Here is a 22,361-nt window from a genome sequence, read left to right as displayed (position 1 = left end):
GGGTGATTTCCAGCAGCTCTATTCATTCCATTCTCTTTAGTTCTCTCTCTCTTTCTCTCTCTCTCTGTCTCCTCTCTTTGGTGGTGCTGGAGTTTGAACTCAGGGCTTTGTACTTGTTAGGCAAGTTCTCTTCCACTTGAGCCATACCTCCAGCCTCTTTTTGCTTTAGGTTATTTTCCAGATAAGGTTTCCCTTTTGCCCAGGGGTAGTCTCTGACCCTGATCTTTGTACCTATGTCTCCCATATAACTGGGATTACAGGTATGTACCACCACACCCAGACTGTTTGTTGAGATGGGGGGGGGGTCTTGGTAACTTTTTGCCTAGGCTTGCCTCAAACCATAGTCCTTTGGATCTCTGCATCCCAAGCAGCTGGCATTACAGGAGTGAGCCACTGTGTCTGGCTTAGTTGTCTCTAAGTCAAGTGTGGAGCTGGAGAAGCCCTCTCAGCCAGATGACCCTAAGAGGTTACCCCCCCTCCCCAAGAGTCCTGGCTGTGTCAGGGCCTCTGTCATCAGGTGTTTGGTGCTCAGCAGGCAGAGGGAGACCAGGGTCTGTAGACTCTGGGCCATAGATCGGCAGAAGGACAGCTTCCTGCATCATGCTGTTGACTGTTTGGGAGAAAACCAGCTTTCCACCTGCTGCAGATAAACCACCTCCCAGTCAGGCAGACTCCACAAGGTGAGGGGAGACCCAAAAACACTGGCACAGCAGAGTCGGGAACCAGGGTGGTGGTAATACCCATTGTCTTCCCCTAATGCCTCAGGGGGACTCTGTCCTGGGTGGGTGCCCATCCAAGGGATACCTGAGTTATCTGCTACCTTATGCTCTGGGCAATTCCTTCGTGGAGTTCCAGCAAGCCAGGCTGTCCCTGTCCTGGCCCATTCTCCTCGACTGCTGTCCTGTACTCTTTGGCCCCCCTGCTTGTTCAGCACTGGACTGGCTGTCTCCTGGGTACCCCTGACCCCAGGAGCTCACTGCCACCATCCACATCAAAATCTTTCACCCTTCCCACCAACTCTCCTTTGGCCCTTTCCTTTATTTGGCCTCACACTGGCTAGGCTTGCTAGGCAGGCACTTTACCACTTGAGCCACTCCGCCAGCCTGCCTTTCCTTTTTTCAATCATGTCTTCATAGTGTTTTTATGATACATTTGCGCATGTTTGCTCCATGTCTCCATGGCCCACCAGCTGTCTCGCTCCAGGGTGGTGCTTGATAGGTTTGTTTAATGAAGACATTCCTAGAGAGAGAACCATGGGGTCAGAGTGGGACAGAGAGGCCCTGACTGTTCAAGGTCAAGGTCAAGGCTGGGATGGAGAACATAGCCCTGACATGCAGGCCAGGCTGAAGGGCCAAAGCCCAGCAGGAGTCTGCTGGCTCCAGGCAACATGCTCATTGGGAAACCTCTTCTGCACCTGCCAGGAGCAGGCAATGCCCCGACCCTAATGGGTCCTGAGTTCTGCCTGGCCACGCCTTACTGTCACTTTCACCCAGAAACGAGACTGTGGTGAGGCAAGTCCTGGACTCTAGGCAGCCACGTGTTTTCAGAGGGCTCATGTCCTATCCTATAACTGACTGGTCCACCAGTCACACACGCTCAGTGTGGACACATGAATGAAATAAGCAGCATTACCACAGATGGTCAGAAAGTGACCCTGGACTTTGTCTGTGGACACTCCTGCTGATGTGCTCTGTGACCTGGAGCTGAGTGGAGAAGGACCTGATGGAAACCCACCGGGAAGAGACAGCCCTTCCCTCTGTCCTCAGTCCAGGACAGATGGTGACCTTTAGAGAAAGGGAATCTCATTCTGGCTAAGAGTCACCTCCCAGGGAAATGAGCCACCAAGTCTGATCTGCCAATGTGGGAGGCCTAGAAGAAGGTCCAGGGCCCTCCCCCCAGAACCTCCCCCTTCACAGGCAGGGTTGCCTGGCTTGCTGGTTCTTAGAGGCAGCAAACGGCTCCCTCCCCAGAAGCCCATCTTCCATATGATGCTAGCCAACCAGAGTCCTCACTCTACACCATCTACTCTACACCATCTGCTCCGCGTGGCCTTTCCACTACAGGGGGCCCTCGTCACCCAGGGGCAAGGACCACACAATTAAATAGCCCCATGCCCCAGAGCCGTCTGAGACATGTGCGCCCACCAGTCCTGGTCTGCTCACCTCCCACCCCCTTCTGCCCTTTGGAAAGCATCACAGGGTGCCTTTCCCCCTAGCCCTCTCCCTCCTGACCAGCCCTGGATCTTCCCTGTGGGTCCTCACCACACTGTGGCATGGCACACCCTCCTCTTAGGCACCTAACCACACCATCTTTCCAATGACAGCTGTCTTCTCATCTGCCAGCCTCACCACGCTGAATCATCACAAAACCTACATTAAAACACATAGCAGGCACTTCCTTCTTCTCTGCCCTGAGCATCAAAATGCTCAAAATGTTCATATATGTATATATTCAATAAATTGTCAGCCGAAGTGCTTCATGGGAAACACACATTTAATTCTGACTATTCCAAGAATTTTCTCAGATCCTGTGACAGAGCCCATGCTTACTAAAATTGCTTCTGCAGGCCTCCCTCCCACCATGCTGAGAATAGGGTACAGAGAACAGAGAAGGGCAATCCACCCTGGCCCCTGGGGTGTCTGAACTGGGAATTCCACAGTCAGAGGTACAGAGCTCTGGTCGCTCCAGGCTTGTCTCCCAGCAAACCCAAAAGTTCCTGGGAAGAAGTGGGACTAAAGTTCTCTTTGACAGTTTCCAGGTTGTTTGTGGGTCGATGACTGGAGCATTGTGATCTTGTGGGGAGATGGGGTGTAATAGATCAAGAAACCAAGGTTAGCTGGGCACGGTGGTGCACACCTGTAATCGTGGCACTTGAGGGAGAGGCAGGAGAATCATGAGTTTGAGGCTAGCCTAGGCTACATAATGAGACCTTTTCTCAAAAGAAGAAAAAGAAGGCCAGGGGCTGGTGGCTTATGCCTGCAATCCTAGCTGCTCAGGAGGCAGAGATCAGGAGGATCACGGTTCAAAGCCAAGCCCAGGAAAATAGTTCCAGAGACTCTATCTCAAAAATACCCTTCACAAATAAAAGGGGGTGGGAGCTGGTGCAGTGGCTCAAGGTTCAAACCCCAGTACCACCAAAAGAAAGAGTAAGAGAAGGAGGAGAAGAAGCCGCCAAGGTTGCGTTGGGCTATCTTTGGATCCTTCTTGACAGCCACTTATTATCAGCCTCTGTGTCTGACCTTTGTTTTTTTTTTTTTTTTTGTGACTACTGGTAAAGTCCTAAAATGTATGCTAAACTGTTGGGCCTCTGGCCCCTGCCAACCTTAGGGCTGGAAATCCTGTAGGAAAGAGCTCCACCATTGCGAAGGCCACTTCTGAGACTGCCTGGCCCCAGTGTGGCCAGCTTACTTGACAAGCCCGCCTCCTTTCTCTGGGGACTATAAAACGCTGTAATCTCCTCACTGGGAGCCCATGTCCTTCTGGGTAGCTTGAATGGATGTTGTGGGGCTTGACCGTTTGTGCCTTGGCTCAGAAAGGACAATTTTCTTATTTCAGAGTTACTATTGCCTTCTTTACGTCAATGGGAAGAACTAGACATCATTTGAATTTTAGACCCGGAAGCTCTGAGGAGGTAGACTTATGCTAAACTGAGTCCTGGTAGTTCTGTCTCTCTTTCGTTGCTCATTTAGGAAATCCAGTCTCAGCTGATTTGTGCTGTCCCTTCTAGCCCAAGGTGGGACCACCAAGCCCACATGTGCAGCATTCTTCAAGGCTTCTTTGAGGGCTGACGGTGTGGTTCAAATGGTACAGCATGCCTGAGGCTCTGAGTTCCAACCCCGGGACAACAGACAAAACAAAACAAGGCTTTCTTCTGAATCCAGCTGGGGCCCCCAGCCTGCTTCCTGCTGCGGCAGGTGCTCAGCCCCGGCCCTGAGCCTGGGCATTGTCTGCTGCACTGCCCAGCACAGCCGCTACCTGTTGCCCACTTCCCTTTCATGCTGGGTTCCCCCATGCCTGACAGTCAGATACCTGGTGTCTGACAGGGCCTCCAAAGGGGATGCACCCTGGACCACTGCCCCTGTCGGAACTCTCTCCTGGCGAGGCTCAGGACCAAGGATGCAGGGTGGTACCTGAAGTCATTCCTGCCTCAGGAAACATTCACTGATGACTTGTTCTTCAGAGTTTTTGTACTTCACATACTTTTTCTTTCCATCAGCAAAAGATAAAATCTTCCCAGAAGATCAATTCATCTTGCTGTCTACTTGATCTGAGCTCTTGGTCTTACAGAGGAGCTGGAAGCCCAGGTGACACTCTTGGATGGCAAAGCTCCCAGGGTCCACAGGCTGACCCTGGGTCAGGTCCTGCCTTGGAGGTTGTGGGTGGAAGAGGAACAGAGGCCACCTGAGGCCCAGCCATGCATCCAGCTCCAGCCCCAGGTCACAGGCTCATGAGAGGCTTTTCCTTTAGTGTCCAGAGTTGCTGTTGTGTGATCCATCCCGTTCCTGGATCTTCTTTCTCTGTTCCTCTGTTCACTCTGTTGGGCTCTGTAGTCTTGTCCTAGAATCTTCTAGAACCTTCAGACATCTGTGGTCCCAGACATCTGCTCAGAGCTTGGCACCCCAGTAAAGCTGCTCCCAGAAAGCAGCCCTGAGCCAACTGTCCAGATGGTACCTGCTGACGGTTTCCAGTTGGTCCTCAGGGGACCAATTTTCTGGGAAGAATGGTGACTTTGGGTAACTGGGATGGGGCAGGAAAGAGAAAGGCCCAGATGACACTGTCAAAGTGCCACTGTCCTGAGGTACCTGCAAATGAACCCCCAAAGACTTGTGCCTGAGCCCCTCTGCTACCTGCCACTCTGTTAAGTGACAACTGCCTGACTTACTGAGTGATTCAGGATCTTCAGGGACCAGGGAATCAGAAGTGCTTGGCCACTCCTGGCTCCTGTTGCCTACAGGGTCCTTGTGTGGTGATGGCTCAGGAGTGGAAAGTGGGCTGACAGATGGTGGGCTTCTAGGCCCAGCTCAGAGGTGGTGGCCAAGAGGAGGTGGGCTGAGCTTCACTGGGTTTGATAAGTGCTCCTAAATTGTCATCACGTCTGGCTGGGGGTCCCAGACACCCTCACCAGCCTGTTGCAGGGTCTGAAATCCCCTTGCAAAGACCTGTCCTTCCAAGTCAGGATGCTGCACCTCTTGGAGTCTGCCGTGTGAGATGAATTCATCAGAAAGAATGGGGACAGGGAACTGGGCACCTGGCGGGGGGCACGCCCAGAGGGGCGCAGGCTCGAGACCCAACTCTGCCGTCTCCCTACTGTGGCCACGGCCATGGTCCCAACTCTTAACTTGACTGTCTCTTCTCCAGACCTAATGGGCTTCACCTCATACAGAATTCTCCCCATGGACTCTGGGGTGGTTTAAAGTGACCACTGTGCCCAGCCCTCCCCACCTCATTTCCTACAAAGCAGCCACTCTGGCCTCCCAGTGTCCCTAGAACACACTGAGAGTTCTTCCTCCCCTGTACCTGGGCCTCTCCACATGACCACAGGGATACCACAGCCCACACCTGCTGTGGTCCCTTGCCTGGCAAGCATACCCCTCATTCTGCTTCCTTGTGCCACTGCCACATGACCTTACAATGAAAACCCGTCAGTCACATCATTGCATGATTCTACTTTTATGAGGTCCCAATCATCAGATTCATAGAGACAGGAAGTAGGGTGAGGGAGGCTGGGGGTGGGGGAATGGAGTCTCTGTTCAGGGGTGCAGAGTTCCAGGCTGATGACAGGCAAGCCCTGGTGATGAACATTGGTGGTGGCTGCACAGCAAAGTGAATGTTACTCAATGTCACTGGACCACCCACTAAGGCTGGTGAAGATGGCGAATTTCATGTTGTGTAAGTTTTACCATAATTAAACAACTCTTGCTTGTCTGTCGACCCCTAAGCCATGCGCCCCTTGAGAGGCTCAGCTGTTGCTTGTTGCCGTGTCCCCAAAGCTGGGTGTGCAGCACAGGATGGATACCAGCGGGACTGGCACAGTATTGGTCATGGATGAACTGTGACACCATTCCCCCTTCTCCTGGATATATTTGAAAATTTCCCTTATAAAACTGTATTGGGATAGTTCAAGACGAACCCAGTCAGGACGCCAGTGGCCAGGTGTCCAGGATGGCAGCCAGAGGCTGAGCAAAGAACTCAACAGGACAGGGTGGGCAGACAGATAACAGACTTCACTTTCCAGCCTTTGGAAACCTCTGCTTGAGGCAAAAAGCCTCAACATCATATGCAGCCGAGGACTCCACTGCAGTAACAGAGGACTAGAGAGCTGTGCCACAGTGCTGGGGGAACCAGATTGCACCCAGCAGGGATGAACACTGATGTTCTTCAGAAAGTCATTGCACGGTCATGCCGCGCAGGGCTCAGGGAAGGGGAGGCTGGTTGTAAAAGCCAGTGGTGCAGAGGCCAGGGTCTGGAGCCTTTACTCAGCCCCCCGAAGCACGAGGAGTACTTGGCACTGCCCGGTGATTCCTGCTTCTGGTGCCCACCCTTCAGAAGGGCCTGAGAAAATCCCAAAGTATTTTTATTTAGTTACTGCCCCATGTCTGAAGAGGGCAGAGACGCCACCACAGTCACTGTCTCCTGCAATTGGCCCAGTCCTCCCCAAATCTTCCTTCATGTTATTGTTACATGGTTCAATCTGGATCTCTCTCCACCACAGACGCTAAAGAAAGGCGTGAACAGAGACTCCAGGCAGAGGTTCTTCCTCTGTATGGCCACAGGCATCTGTCGTTGTCTGCCTCCACAGCAGGAGCACACCTCACGACCCAGGGAAAACTTTCCAGTGACAGCCGCTACTTCTGAAAGGAATGGCCACCCATAGACCAGTAGCAATGGCTCAGTGACTGCAGGCCTTGCCCTTCTCTTTTGGTTGCTCTGGTCATAGACTCTGGGGACAATTGTGTGGGTGTGTGCAAGTGAGCGTGAGTGGGCACAGGTGCATGTGTGTGAGTGAGCTTCGAGCATGCTGGTGTGAGTTTGTGCACTCGCGAATGTGTGCATACGTGTGTACGCAGGTGTGAGCGTATCCAGTGTGTGTACATGTGTAACCAGGATGTGTCACTTGGCCAGAGGAATGGCAGAAAAGCTATTATTCTTGTCCTTGTGGGGAGTGGCTCTACCCTGTAGGGACCAGAGGAGATGGGCACTGACCACCAAAGGAGGGGCTCATTTGGGGAAATGGAGGATAGGTAAAAGGCAGGGACTTCAGCACCTTATGGAAGCTTTCCCGGGGACACAAGTCCTCATCTAAGTTCCTTGTGCAATAGGAAGAGCTGTGTGAAGGACAGGAGGCTGCTGAAAGGGGATTTAAAACTGAATCCTGAAGCAATTCTTCTGAGAGAAAAGGGAAGAGTGTGGAGTGAGGTTTTTTTCCCTTTCCTTCCTTCCCTTCCTCCCTTCCTTCCTTCCTTTTTGAGTGCTGGAGTTTGAGCTCAGGGCATCACGCTTGTTAAGCAGGTGCTCTACCACTTGGGCCACTCCTTCAGCCCTTTTTGCTTTAGTTTCTTTTTCAGCTAGGGTCTTGGCGTTTTTGCCCAGGGCTGACATCAGGCCTCAATCCTTTATCTATGCTTCCCATGATGCTGGATGGCAGGCAGCCCTCCATACTACCCAGCTGGAGTGGGATGTTGTAAAGCCATCACACAGCCACTGAGGTTTTGCAGAGAATCAGTGATGTTGAGATTAGGGTTTGAGGTACTGATAGAACCCTCCCTCAGAGACCACGTCATCAAGAGGCCAGGAGACACAAGCTGGCTGACTGGGGTGGTTTCACAGGTTAGCCAGGCAGAGCTGGGGGGAGGTAGCAGGGAGGTTTCCCGGACAGTTCTTGACTGTTTTTCCTTCACTCAGTGGACCCAGGCCCACTGGAGGGTCTGGGACCTCCTGTCTGCCAAGCTTTTGGCTTACTGTGACAAAAGGAAAAGTCAGACAGGTGATAAACCCAGATACCTGGCTCTGGCCACCTGAGATGAGAGTAGCCTTGGCCTAGGCAGAAAACACAGGTTTCCACTTGCTCTCCAAATCCTGAGGACTCTGAGAGTCTGATTTCCCTGGCCCTGAGGTCAGAGCTGGCATCTGCATACAAGCCCTTTTGAAACTTGGTGGAGGTGCAAATATTTTTTATCTCAGAAGCATAGGAGACAGGATGACAGCCAGCTCTTAAACACCAGGGTAGAAACCACTGTCTGGCACACACAGGCATTTAATAACGGGTCTGCCTGCCTGTCCCCACTAGTGGAACCAGATTTTTAGATCAATAATAGGTTCAGATTTAATTCCATAGTTAATGAGTGCTTATTTCTTTATTATTTAAAATAAGAGCCTTCTTTTTAGACCAGTCACTGAATGACCAGTCCTGGAAACCTGTCCTGTCCCTCCCCTCCCTGTTGGGGTGAGATGTCCTAGTCCTCTGTAAATTCACCAATGGGATACTATTCTTTTCATGAATTTTCTCCTTTTAACTAGATTGAAAACTCCCCGAATTCAAGAACCACTGTGTCCTTCACTGACCCTTCCAGACCCGAGCCCACCCAGGCCATCCAGGGCACTGCTGAATCAGATGTGGCAAGAGGAACAGGTGGATCGTGTGTTTATTTCTCTTTTCTTACTATTCCACTTCTTATTTACTGCCAAGATGCTTTGCCAAAGTCATCTCTTGTTACATATGTGACAATTTTTTTTTGTGCCACTCACCATGTTATATTCCACACAGGGACACAATGGCAGGCTCCCTCAGCTTTCCCCATCTTTCCTCACCCACTGGGCTGTGTCCTCTCCACTCTGCTGTGACTGAGTGGATCAACCACAGCTTCTGTGGGAGTCTTGCTGTTCTGTCTCACGGTGGGCTGCCCAGGAAGATCCCACTCCCTCTGCACACTGACGCCCGCAATGACTTACGTGGGTTCTAAAAACGTAACACCTATCATCCAAGGCTGAGTGGGCAGGGCTCACCCAGGCCCTTTTGAAGACAAGAAAGCTTTGGAACCCACCTACTTGGCTCCACACAGACAGGGCACAACTCACCCAACGTCTGTAGTTTCTGCAAATACTGAACCATGGATGCCACCTATTCTAGCCACGCTGGTTTAAAATCCCTGAAACCTTCTGTGGCAGGTCCCAGAAGCCAGAACCTCAAAACAAGCTTCTTCTCATGGGACAAATGAGGCAGGTGTTTTCCCACCCACCTTAATCCTGATCTAGCACGTCACTCAGCCACAGGACTGGGGTTGGAGTCTTTTTTTCCCAACTAACCTCTGACAAGTTTTATCAACACGGACACATTTCTTTTTGAACACTTTGTCTCCATTCTTACCCCTCCCCGTCCCACTGTTTTTGCCTAAATGAGTGATCGTCCAACAGAGCACTAAGCCTCGTGGGACCAGAGAAAGAAAACAGCTTCAGAAAGAGTGACGCTGGGCAGTTCCCAGCAGCAATGTGACAGTCGGCAGAGAGTCACTTTGCACTCTACCTACTGCTCAGGGTTACACCCAGAGCAAGAGGAAGCAAATGGCAACACACCCACCACCCTGGGGTCCCCTCCTACAGCACAGGCCATCAGAGAAGCAGGGAAAGGACAGTGTCCTACCAAAAAGGCCATGTGGCTCCGACTGGCGTCTCTGAGTGCTTCGGTTTTGGTCCTTGGGTTTCTTGTTGCCCCTGAGACTTCCGAAGCGCTTCATGAGTAGCTGTGGCCACAGGAGCAGCGACAGGTGAACATATCAGGATCTACAGAACTGGTGTCAGTCCCAGGTGGAAGGTCACCAGAAGGGGCGAAGCATCAGCCTGGCAGCCAGGGCTCACCAACACTCTGAGAGGCAGTGCTGGCTGAGTCCAAGTGTCTTCACCAGGAGCCTTCGGACTCACACGATGGTGTCACTCTCTGGGACCAGCAGCCACGGGTGCCCGTAGGGTAATCCTATGCGGGTCTCTCTCAAGTGACTGTCCTGAGAAGAGGAATCCTGACCGGAGCAGCTACAAGTAGGCAAGAAGGTGCCAGAGGCACAAACAGAACTGCGCAGGGGATCTGTTTATGCAGTTAAGGTCAGTGGCGCACTGAGACACTCCTTAAACTTGAAAAAGAAAGAGGGGAGACTAAACAGGCAGAGGGAGCACAGCCTGCTGGTCATGTGCAGAGCTGAATGGTGTCTCTTTAAAAAGACTGTAAAAGGAAACCACCCCGTGCAGACAATTCTTGGCACCAATTGGCCAGAGCGCAGTCCCATTATGACATCACGCAACTATTTTGATGCGTGTACTTCAGGACTCTGTGGGTCAGGAGCTACGGCTGTGGCTTGTGGAGAAGCCAAAGTGCCTGGGCTGGAAACCGCTGAATCTACTTTGGCTTATACTCCACTCCGGGAAGGTGACGGGATCATCTCCAAGGACAGATAGGGTGGCCCTGGAATTTAGCGAAAAGTTTTCAGCAAACATGTAATCTGAGCTCTGTACTTGCCGAGAACTGTGCAATAGCAGAGCTCAGAGAGATTTTACAGGGGATTCAGTTTAACCCCTCGTGCTAAAGATGGGGAAACTGAGGTTCTGGATTGGGGTTGTGAATTTTCCAAGACCCATGGCCTGGGGCTATTTGACAGACACTCCTAAACACAGTTTCCTCTCCCCCTTTCCCACTTGCTCCTCTACTTTAGGACCCATCGTTATGGGGGGACACTCATAGCAAGCAATAGGGTGATCTAATGTTTGTAGCAAGGATGCAGAAACAACTTGCAAAGCAGGTCTGGCCCTCAGTGAGTGGGAGAGGTCAAGGTCAAGTGTTGAACAATGCCAACGACAGGAAGAAGCTATGAGTATGTCATCAGTGCCACAGTGGCTGGAATGGACGAAGTGTCAGCACAGAGGGACAGGAAAGATCCCCCTGCCATGCCTGGAAAAGAGGACTGAGTTGGCCTTAAGGGCTGAATAGGCCTTTTGTACAGGGTGGGGTGGGGGAACAGTCCGGGTCAGTACAGCTCACCAAGGACTTGGACTTCAGAACAAGTCACCAAATCCATTGCCCCCATTATGCTAGTGAATTATCTGTGTAGGTGATTAAACTCTGAAAAAAGATTTTTTAAAAAATCAATTCAGCTTCAAACAAAAATTCTCTTGATTTAAAAATAAAATAGCAAGTTGGGCATAGTGGCCCATGTCTGCAATCCCAGCACTCAGGAGGCTGAGGCAGGAGATCACAAATTTTGAGGCCAGCCTGGGCTACACAGCAAGACCTTGTCTTATAAAAACTACAAACAGTAAAATAGCAAAACAAAGCAAATAATCTGTAAGGATCACTGAACACATATGCCAGCAAGGAAGAAGTAAGTTTGAATAAAACATTAAATGAAAAGAATGTTAAACCAACACTCTTACCCTGTTACATAATACAGTTCGTGAAAAGAAATACTTCCAAATTTAGTGACTAAAAGGGAATTAATTTAAGTTCATGTGGAAAAAACAAAAAACAGCAACTGAGGCAGGCCTGAGGGCCCTGGACTTGCACGTCTATGACCGTTCACTTAGCAAGTGGTTATTAAGCCTCTAGCGAATGTACCAGAGGTTGCTGACTGAGGAAATTAGGTACAACCGAATAATTCAAAGACATTCTTGTCCTCCAAGAACTGTATTTTAATTAGCAAAAATAATAACTTCCATTTAGTGAACGCTTTTTATATGCCAAGAGGGGTACTGGTCACCTTACAATTGTTATTTTATATCCCCCCCCAAAAAATAAGCTAAAGGGAAGATATTAACACCATTTCATTTAAAGATGAGTAACTGGGAGTCAGAGAAGTAGCTCAGCAGGGTCACACAGCTAACTAGTTGGGGTACACGGACTTGAGCCTTGACGTAGATCAGTCTAAACACCCAAATTCACGTCTTTCCCCGAACCACACTTCTCATACTCATACATTCAGAAAGTCAACGACAGTTAGGGTAAGAGTTCAAGGTCATGGGTAGGCTCCTGCAGGACCTCCAAGAGCCCTGTGCACAAAAGGAGTGCCTCCCTCTGCATTCTTTTCACTAATTTTTGACCTCTGGACTGGACAGTTTAGAGGCAAAGGGGCAAATTCACGTTTTACGGTCATGATCTGCACCAGAGTCCCGCCTGTAGCACAGGCCAGCCACATGGGAGTCCAAGGCAAGTTGGGCGTTGCTGATTTGACAGAACGGGCGTTCTGTGTGTCCCATGGGTGCACAGTGCATCCGGCCCAACAAACAGACCAGCTTGCCTCACTTAGGGACATTTCTAGGTGGCTGAGCACAGAAGAAGAGCAGACTGTATTGTTTGCTCTGCCCTGTAGACCAGCTCTGGGCCACCCTCTGAATTTGCCTTTGTAGAGGTGAAGTGCAGAAAATAATGCCTGGATCTTTCAGGGTCACTGTCTGCCACTGAGGAAAAGAGGTGGAGGAGGTGGCTTGATTCAGTAGAAGCTGGTTGTGGTACATCACAGTTCTATGTTCAAAGAGAAGGATCCTGGAGGCTTTGGGCAAGAGGACTAGGGGTCAGGATCAAGAACATGACAACCTTCACTGTGGGTACAAAGGCACGGACCCCTCACCTGGGCAGCACGTGTTAACCTCATTCAGAACATTCTTCCCAGGTTCAACTGTGTCCAGGGACTAGTGAGGGAGACAGGGTTTCAGAGTGTGGAAACAGTGGGCACTGGCTACTATTAAACAGGAACTCTCCATGAGAGAGAGGAGGTTTGAGGGGTGGTGCCTGCCAATTTCTGTGGTGCAAATATTCCAATCTTGGCTTGCTCTCTCTCTCTCTCTCTCTCTCCCCCATTCTCCCTCTCCCCCCACCCTCTCCCCTCCCTTCCCCCCTCTTTCCTTCTTTTTTTTTTTTCCCTTCTTTTTACTGGGGTTTGAACTCAGGGCTTCACACTTGCTAAGCAGGCACTCTACCACTTGAGCCATTCCACCAGCCATTTTTTGCTTTACTCATTTTTCAGATCGGGTCTTATGTTTTTGCCCAGGGTCTACCTCAGATGCAATCCTTCTACTTACGCCTCTCCTGTAGCTGGTAAGACAAGTGTTTGACACCATGGCCAGTTTGTTGGTTGAGATCCTTCTGATCTCCACCTTCCAGGTAGCTGGGGTTACTCTTTTTGTTTGTTTGAGTTTTGATTTTTGAGACAGGTCTCACTATGTAGCCCAGACTGGCCTCAAATCTGCAAGCCTCAAGTGCTGGGATTACAGTGTGCACCACCATGGCCCGTAATCTTGGTCCTTTTCAAGGTGCCAACACGGCAGGGACTGGCTTGCATAAGTCCCAAAAACTTAAAGATCAACTCCCTACCCATGGGGGTCTTCCTGTTTGATTCCGTACGCCTGAAATTCCTTAACTTGGGGCAAAGCTTTTTATCCCAGAGTTATATTCAAATAGCAATGGGAGAGGTGACACGTTCACATGGCAGCTAAGTGACTGGAAGATTCCCACTCACAAGAGGATGGGCACTAACATTCCCTTGTCACAGCTCCCCGCTCTCTTCCACACAATTGTGATTTGGGGACGGAATTTGGTGTAATGCATTCCACACTCAGGATTTTTTTTTTTTTTAAGGGAAGCACCGAGAAAAGAAGGGACTCACAAGATGAAACAGTCTTTTAAAATATATTTTAAAGGGGCCAGGGTCTTCCTGGATCAATCTCTAAAAACTACGCTCCTGGTTGCCCTGAAGCAGGAATAGGACAAGTAATGGGGCGAAGATGGCGTAAATCAGCAACCCTCTCCCCCTGTGCTGAGGCCTTGCAAGGTGGGAGGCCTTGCAGATACCACCTGATCCCAGTTTTACAGGATTTGGAGAGGCGTGGACTCATAGGCAATTTAATTGTACTTCTTATGTCTTTTTTTGGGGGGATGGGTTATTCTACATTTCAGCTGTAAACTTGGCATCACTCAACAACGAGAAACACAGACAAACTGGAGCTCAGCACCTGGAGACATTTCACACTTACAGCTTGCCTCATTATTTGTTTTCTGTGTTAAATCTCTTCCTAGCCAGACTGAAAGCTTGCTGATGGCAGGGATCCTACCCCAAAAAGGAACAGAACTGGCCCTTACAGAGTGAGTCCCTAAGGTGGCTCAGGAGCAGTGAGCTAGGCCAAGGGACAAGAGCTCCCCTGACCCTTTGGAAGTACTAGCTACTGTTCTGGTGCTAAGGGAGGTGCAATCCCCTGCCCTCTGTAGGGCTCCGACTTTGGCCAGCTGAAACTCTGGCATTGAAGCCAAAGGTGCCTGTGTCCAGTGAAACCTAATGTGCGGATGTGACCAGGTTTGATGGCCACCATGCATCTGGATTCTGCAAAACAGTCAAAAGCCAGATTGTCCAATAGACAGTGGTGCTGAGAGGTAAAGAAGGAGAGGTCACAGGGGCTGCAGACCTGTGAACAGCACAGCGCCGGGGGCAACACCCGCATTTCCAAGCTCTTTGGGTGAATGAGCATACTGTCCACCCTCCTGATGTATGAGAGCTCTTTGGAGACCCTGGTGACCCAAATCACGGAGGTAAACATTTAGTCCTTGGTGAGTGGGAGGCCAGTCCCACTGCATGGGAAACGCGCTAAGGCACATCTCTTGTCCAGTAGCCTGGGTGCATTCCAGGACTGAGGTAGGAATCCACCCAGAACTTGCCAGTGTGACTGTTGGTCTCTGTTGTGGACACCATAGCAGACATCTAACTTCCATTTTGTACCCTCACCCAGAAGTCCATGGAATATCAACAGGACCAGCAGCCTTGTAGCTCACCCTGCCTTCAGGCTTCCAATTACGTTAAAATCAAATTTGAGAACAGACCCCAGACTCTCCTCTTCCCTGTACCACATCAGGTGTTGAGTTTCACTGAAACTGTCACCAGTGACCTAGAAGGGATAAAAGTGGCTGAGACTCAGGGTGGACCATCTTTACTACAGACACCTTCTTCCTGGGCTCAGAGGCTGGCTCTGAGTTCCTTCTCCAGGGCATTTAGGATCTCTGGTTGCTTTGCCTCTGTTGCAAGAGTGTTAGCAAAATAGATGACCAACTAAAGGACTTGCTCTGAACCTTTGGGACCATAGGACAGTGCCTGAACAGCATCCAGATCCCTGTATGGCTGCTGTCCAATCAAAAATCCCAGGATGTGAGAGGTGCAGGACCCTCGGAGCTGGGCAGCAGACTTAGTACCGTTTACCAGAGCTCTCCTGCTGGTTACAAAATACTGTGTCCTATTTCATGGAGAGTTCTAAAGGTCACTTGACTCCCAGTGAACTACCGTGTCACCTCCTTGGGGCCTCCTTCATCCTTTCCTTGGAGGCTGTGTATGAGTCACAGTTCTCATGAGTACCCCTCTCCTCCTGACTCAGGCATCCATGTGTGTCCACGTCACCCTAGCACACTCACAGTCATGCACAGCCACGTGTCACCAACAGGAAATAGAATTCAGAGGCTCTTTGAGTGACAGAGTGTTTTTCTTGGCAGAAACAAACCACCTCTGTTCACACAGCTTCACTCATACCAGTGATGTCAAAGCCCACTGAGAACTGGCAGTGACCATGGGAGCAGTTTCATTTGAAAGACATAGAAAAGGGACAAAAAGGTGGAAAACCAACAGCAGTAATTACTTTCAGTCTGCTGAGATGAGATGCAGCACCTACGAAGTATGAAATCCCTAGATCTCCTTAAATTCTTGAATCACCTGTCCAGGAAAGGTTCTTGGTGGGGGCCTGACTCAATCCGTTTTTGTGGGCCCCGGCATCCCTGGGGGCTACCAGCTACCCACCCATCAAGATCTCCCTAAAAGCCCACCAGGCCATGGGCTCTGAAGGTCCTCAAAACAAGAGTGGGGAAGTGACAATGACCCTTTCCTCACTCTAGCTTCTCAGTGGCCCAGAGGGTGACTTCTGGGCTCAAAAGACTCCAGAGTGATGGTTTGTAAACTTCTAAAGGCCAAGCATAGGATTTTCTGTTAAAAATGAGAAAACAAGATAGGAATGTGCCCCAGTCTTGGCACGGGGAAGGCCTGGTGAATTCTCAGGCTTAGCAGAAAGCGAGGGCCTGCCTAGCCCAGCCTCACTTGCCAGACAACTGAGCAGGACTGTCACTGTCTGGAATCTGGGGCTCCACAGGAGGACCCCAACTGCTTCCGCACTGCATTCATTTGGAAGTCACTAGTGCAGAATGTGAGGCCTGAGCCGAAGTTTGCCTTTGATCTGCTTCTTCTTAATAGTGAAACATGGGTGAGACAAGATGGCAGGTAGAAGGGCTTAAGATGCTTAGGTCAAACATAGCACCTGAGAGCTGTGCAGGAGCACGTGATCTGGAGCCATTTAGATGCTCCTCCCACACCCTTCCCATAACACAGATCCTAGTACAGCCTGAGCCCATCTCACAGGGTTCTCAAAGAGGTCACACAGACAAAATAGCAAAAGCACCTCGTCAGCTGCAGAGCTCATGGGACATTGTCCCTGGGCCCATCACCCATGCCCTGGGCTTCCGCAGGGGCCAGGGCCTCCCTGCACCTCTGTCCTGAGGGTCATGCCTTGGAGAAATGAGTATGGTTCCCACTGCCCACGTCCTCATCCCCTCCCTTTCCTTCTTTTCCATCTCAACAAACTGAAGTGTCTACATAGGCCAGGTACTAAGGAGCAGTACTATAAAGCAGTTTTGATCATCAAACTTTGCAGTTGTCAGAACTAAACTAAATTTTGTGCATTGAAGGACATTACTGAGAGTGAAAACAGTTCACAGAAAGGCAGAAAATATTTGCAAGTCACATATCTGATAAGTGCCCAGTATCCTGGACTAGAAAGGACTCCTCCAACTCAACAATGAAAAGACAACACAATTAAGAGCTGACAGGAGACGTGATGAGACATCTCTCTAAAGAAGTACACAAATGGCGAGAACGTGAAAAAACTCAACATAACTGGGGAGAGGCAAGTCAAAACCACAGTGAAGCACCACATCATGGTCACTAATGGCCACTTTTTTTGTGTGTGGTACGAAGGTTTGAATGCAGGGCCTCACACTTGCTAGGCAGGTGATCTACCATAGGAGCCATACCCAGTCCCTTTTTATTTCCTTTTGTTATTGTTCTGATAGAGTCTCATGTTTTTGTCTGTGGCCAGCCTGGACTATGATCTTCCTACCTATGTTTCCCACACAGTTGAGGCCACAAGTGTGTACCACCAAGCCTGGCTTGTTAGTTAAGATAGGGTCTCACTAACTTTTCGCTCAGGCTGGCCTCAAACTGTGATCCTCCCAATCCTGCCTCCAGAGTAGATGGGATTATAGGCATGTACCATTAAGTTGTCTATGATTTGTCTGCTGAGAGGCCCCTGAAGCAATGATATCCCAGTAGCAACAGGCATGTCTGGTGTTGAGGTCTTATTTCGAAATACTATTTGTCACCAAAAGGAACAAGAGCCCTTTGGAGCAATGGTTGGTTCCAGGGTTGGGGCAGGGGAAGTACAAAATAAGCCAGAAAGTTATGAAGTGCTTACAGCATGGTAGGGATGGTCAAAGGACAGAGGGACCAGGCTGAAGAGACTCCTGCTGGCCAAGTCCAGGACAACTTGAACATGAAAATATGGCAACAGGAAATTTCAACCCACCGAATAAAATGCAAACCTATGAGTACAGACGTGCCCACAGATGCATGCATACACAGGGAGAGATGGTAATCCTCTTCCTGAAATAGAATTCCTCCCCTCAGCCAATGGAGAATTAGTGACAAAATTAGAAAACTGCGTTTGGCAACCGCTATATAACAACTCAGGCGAGAACCACTGACAGATGTTAAAACCAGCAAGCAGAGGCTGGCTGAGAAAGAAGGTATTCACACAACTCCAAACTAGCTCCCCCAGAAATCCTGATCGATTACAAGGGGAAAAACCAACACTTTATTAAAGAGGAGAGCTTTGCCTTGCAGACGGCCCCCCAACCAAGTGACCGGAGCGCACATGACCAGGAAGGTGCCATAGCAGAGTCACGGGCTCCGTGCTGTGGCGCCTGGGGCGCGGCAGGGGACGGGTGGCACTCCTGCCAGCAGCTAAGCCTGAGTCTGATCTTGAGGAAGTGTCAGACACACCCACAGCAAGGGCAGTCACACAGTAGATGGCCTGTGCTCTGTGTGCACTTGGCGAGCACTGTGGTGGTGGAAGATGAGACTAAAGAGAAAGGACCGTGGGACACGGTCACGAGCGGAGCGTTTCTCTTCCAGAAGAGAGGTTACGGAGAATTTGCAGGATTCCCTGAAGTTTAGCTAATATGGTATTAATATTAATTTTCTGGTTTTGGTAATTATACTGTGGTTAGAATGACCTTGGTTTTGTAAAATATACACTGACGCATTTAGGGGTAAAGGGACGACGTTATGTCTGCAACTTAGCTCAGAGTTCATAGGAGCACATGCTCCAGGGAGGGAGGGAGGGAGGGAGGGACTCACGGCATGCTAGTATTAGGAAATCTGGGTTATACAAGAACTCTACGCCATTTAAAAATTTTTTGTAAATTTGAAATTGTCAAGATGTTTTAAAGAAGTAATTAAGAAAGAAATAGGTCGGGACAAGGATGCAGTGCTCATGGTGTGTCCTTTGACTATCTCCAGAACTGTCCCCCAGCAGGCCCTAGAAGGCCAGAGGACTCTGATTTGCAGTGGGAAAGGACAGCGCTCTGACTTCTCCCAAATAATGATTGCATGCCTCCCAGCTGGCCACCAGAGGGCGCCCTTCCCAGCCCACACCGGGTGCCAGGCCACATAACTGAACCGTGTGCTGGCTGCACTTTTCAGGAAACCTGCATGCCACACATACTTTTCCTTTCTTTGTGGACAGGCAAGATGAGTCACATTCTTCAGAAGGCCCCAGAATTCACATCTCACCAGCTGCCCCATCCGGAAGGCTCCCACGGCAGCCAGCCTGTGCAGGTCCCAGGGCCTCGGGTTGGCTGGGCCAGGGCAGAGTGGGGTCGGGGCTGTGTCTGCAGAGCAGGGCCAGCCAGAGCAAATCTTGTTTTGCTAGGTGTGGGGTAAAACTCAGGTTAACTCCAGATTCTGACAACATCTGGAGACAGACTCAGGGCCAAGTTCCCGGGAGCAGCCCGGAGGGCTGGCTAGGACCTGCTTATATCTCCCCCGGCATGACTGCCTCCTCCCAGGCTGCTCATGTAGGCTGGCTCCTCTCCCTGGGCCAGTTCCTACCTGTCTTCAGAGCGTGGCTTAGTTCCACCTCCTCCTTTCCCTCTCTCCCTCCCTTCCTATTGCCTCTCTGGTATTGCACTGTGAGAGCAAAGACCTGAAGTGAGGGGGAAATCCCTGTGGCTGCCTGGAGGAAGGGTCCTTTAGGTCCATGCAGGACACAGACTGGAGCTCTCTCAGGATCAACATTCACCATGGGGAAGGGAAAGAATGGGCAGAGCTGAGGCAGAAGGGCAAGGTGGACCTCCTGAGCCCCACGGAGAGTTTTGTGGCTAGGGTCTGGGGGTCAGTCCTCTATACCCACACAGTGACCCTCTACTGGGTACAGGCCAGCTTTGGAAGTGCAGGACCCTGGGTAAGGGGTACTCATTAGCTGAGGGCAGTTGTCAGGGACACCCCAGTACCTGGGGACCAAGTCTCACTCCTGAAGGGAACAACAGGAGACACAACAGGGCAGAGGGCCTACAGACGGGACAAATCAGATGCCTGAGTGCAGGAAGCCATGCAGATTACATCTGAGATGAAGTCAGAGCTAGCCAGGGTCAGACTGAAAGGACCCTGTAAGCCATGGTAAGATGGGATTTTCACTTCTGAGTGTTGGGGAGGCACTGAGGAGTTGAACTGGGGATGACAGAATCAGATTTATGTTCTAAAAACAGGCGTCAGCAAGTTGCCAGTCCTGCCAGTCACCTGGCTTCATAAGATTTATGGGGACACAGCTGTGCCCCCTTGCTCACGTCTTATCACGGCTCAGTAGTTACAACAGAGACCATGTGGCCCCTGAAATCTGAGATATGCACTCTCTGGCATTTTACAGGAAAAGGTGACTGGATGCTGTTAAAGACAGCCTTGCAGGTCAGACTTGGGTTCAAGGCAACCAGGGTGGCTCCTGGGTCCCCCTTGGGTCTCCCCCATGTTTCTATCATCTAGTTTAACTGTTGGTGTTGCCTTCTTTGCATTACTAGTATATGTCACCTATATAAGTTAGGACGTTCCTGCAGATGGTGGCCAGGACTCCCAGACAGGAGTGACCACCTGGGCCACTCTTAGTATTGATTTCTACCTGTGATAGAAGCGAAGCGAAGCACCACCAAACCTGACCTTGGGCTAGGGACTGCCTGTGCCTCTCAGTTTCCAAGCACTTCACTGCTCACAAGGCCATAAAAGTGAAGATTCCCCAAGCCAGCTGATTTTTGTAAGAAGAAAATCAGACAGGGAAGCCAGAGCAAGGGGTGACAAGCCGGTAAGGTCAAGGACATCAAGGCCAGGAGGTCTGTGCCCCCAGCGGGCTGTGGGAGGAGAGACTTGGGCTATGCCCCCTGCCCTGCTTACTACACACTCCTCCATTCCTTTGTGAAGAGACTCTGGGTTGCTTCTCAATCTGTCTCCTTCAGGGCGCTCCTTACAGAAAGAGGACAAGCACACCATGTTGTTTCAGCCACCTCGGTCCCCTCCCTCCTTCTCCTACTGCCACACCTCAGGAGGTGTCACCTGTAGCCCCATGGGGCTCTGTCTCTCTCCTATCAGCTCCAGCCTACTGGCCCCAAGACCTCCTCTGAAGGCCAGGGGCAAAAGAAGCCATGTCAGGGACACACAAGCAATGCTCCACGGCCTTCACCAAACATGTGACTTCAGACAAGGAGGCAGGGAGACCCAGGCTTCTTTTTAATGAAGGCACCACAATGTTGGGAGTACCTGACAGATTTGTCACTGTGACTCAGGCCCTGGGCTCAGGGTGCCCATGGTACCAGGTGCATGTCCTCTTGTCCACTCTTCCCCTCACCTGCACAGGGGCTGACCCCCAGCTGCTGCAGCAGCGACACCCAGGCTCTTCTTAGGGGAATGGACCAGCCTTGGGCAGTGCCTCTGGAGGCCATGGCAGCCCCCATGATGCCTGCTCCTTCCTGGCCGACCAACTGTACTTCCGGTTCCAGCTTCCACCAGGGCCCCCTGGCCCCTTCACGCTGCCCTATCTCCCTCGCCTCTCCCACCCAGAGAGGGGAGGACTTCGTGACTAATTTCTGCTTTGCCTCCCAGAAGGCCGCCAAGCTCTCCTTTACCTTTGTAACCACAGAACCTCATAATTGCAACCAGATAAACCTTGTGTTTAGCCCTGTCTGTTCGGCACTCCCAAGGGGCTCTCTGTCTGTCTACAGTACCCTGACTGGCAGGTCATGTGAGTGGTGGCCCTCAAGGCAAGGCTAAGGAGGGTCAGCGAGGCCTTCTGCAGAGTGACCAGCTGCGCATCCCAGACCTCAATACTGGAGGACTACACTCGCTCTGCTCAGCCCCGCTCCTGCTCTATATTTAGGCACAATGGCCCCATTGATGGCACAAGCCATCCAACTGCCCTGTGTTTGTTCTGTGGGGCAAGCCAGGGCAGGGCATCTTCAGCTCCTGGAAACCCTGGGCATGTAAATTGAAGACTTGGAGACTCCAAATTAAAATCTTAAAAGCTCTGGTTCATTCTTCCACACACAGCACAAAACCTTCTGCGTTTTATGGGAAAACAGACTTTTATTTGAAAAATAAACTCCAGTTGCTGGGATATAAAAGGGAGGGCTGTCTGTGATCAAGGCTGGAACACTGTGAAAGGACCAGAAGTCTTACAAGTTAAATAAACTCCTTCTCAAGTACATTTGAATTTCAAAGGGCTCTTCCAGCACCCCTGCCCCTCACCCCAAGATCCACAGATGCAAGAGATGAGGAAAAGAAGCTGAGAGGCAGCTCCCTGCTCCTCTGAGTCATTCCTGGTGGAGCTGGAGTAGTCTAATTAACCAGAAAAAAAAAAATGAAATTCCTCTTGGAGCACACATGACCTGGGTCACAGTTGTGAGCTAGTCTTGGAAACCTCAGAGTTGGAAAGTCTACCCTGCCACATCTCTGGCCAGAGCCCAGGGCTTCCTTCTATCCAGCTAGTTCTCTGTGCCTTAACCAGACTTGCCGGGCACACATTCCAAACTCAGCTCAGCCCTCTGTTCTCTGACCATCTACGGTGGTATTTTCCAAACTGCAATCACCACTCTCCAGTAATGTCATGACATTGACCTTGTGGATCAGATGAAGCATGCATAAGAACAGAGTAGAAAGCAGAATACATAGTCTAGGAGAAATACTGCTTCACCAAAGATGGGTTTT

At 50.6% G+C, this 22,361-nt stretch overlaps 1 protein-coding gene across 10 annotated transcripts in view; it reads right to left on the bottom strand.

The window, feature by feature from the left end:
- Window positions 1-22,361, bottom strand: part of Prkag2 (protein kinase AMP-activated non-catalytic subunit gamma 2) — a 259,543-nt gene that overhangs the window by 135,655 nt on the left and 101,527 nt on the right. Inside the window, exon 1 of one of the 10 annotated variants that reach the window (XM_074060383.1) lies at window positions 9,638-11,215. The exons of 8 other annotated variants lie outside the window; for them this stretch is intronic. In XM_074060383.1, the coding sequence (XP_073916484.1) occupies window positions 9,638-9,731 (94 nt within the window). In that variant the 5' untranslated portion in view covers window positions 9,732-11,215. Of the gene's footprint in view, window positions 1-9,637; window positions 11,216-22,361 lie in introns of those variants that run through there. One more of the 10 variants, XM_074060402.1, reaches the window with a different exon arrangement.

The sequence above is a fragment of the Castor canadensis genome, chromosome 2 (genome assembly GCF_047511655.1).
Source record: "Castor canadensis chromosome 2, mCasCan1.hap1v2, whole genome shotgun sequence".
Lineage (NCBI taxonomy): Eukaryota > Metazoa > Chordata > Mammalia > Rodentia > Castoridae > Castor > Castor canadensis.
The sequence above is the reverse complement of the archived record's forward strand: the minus strand, read 5'-3'. Positions and strand labels throughout refer to the sequence as shown.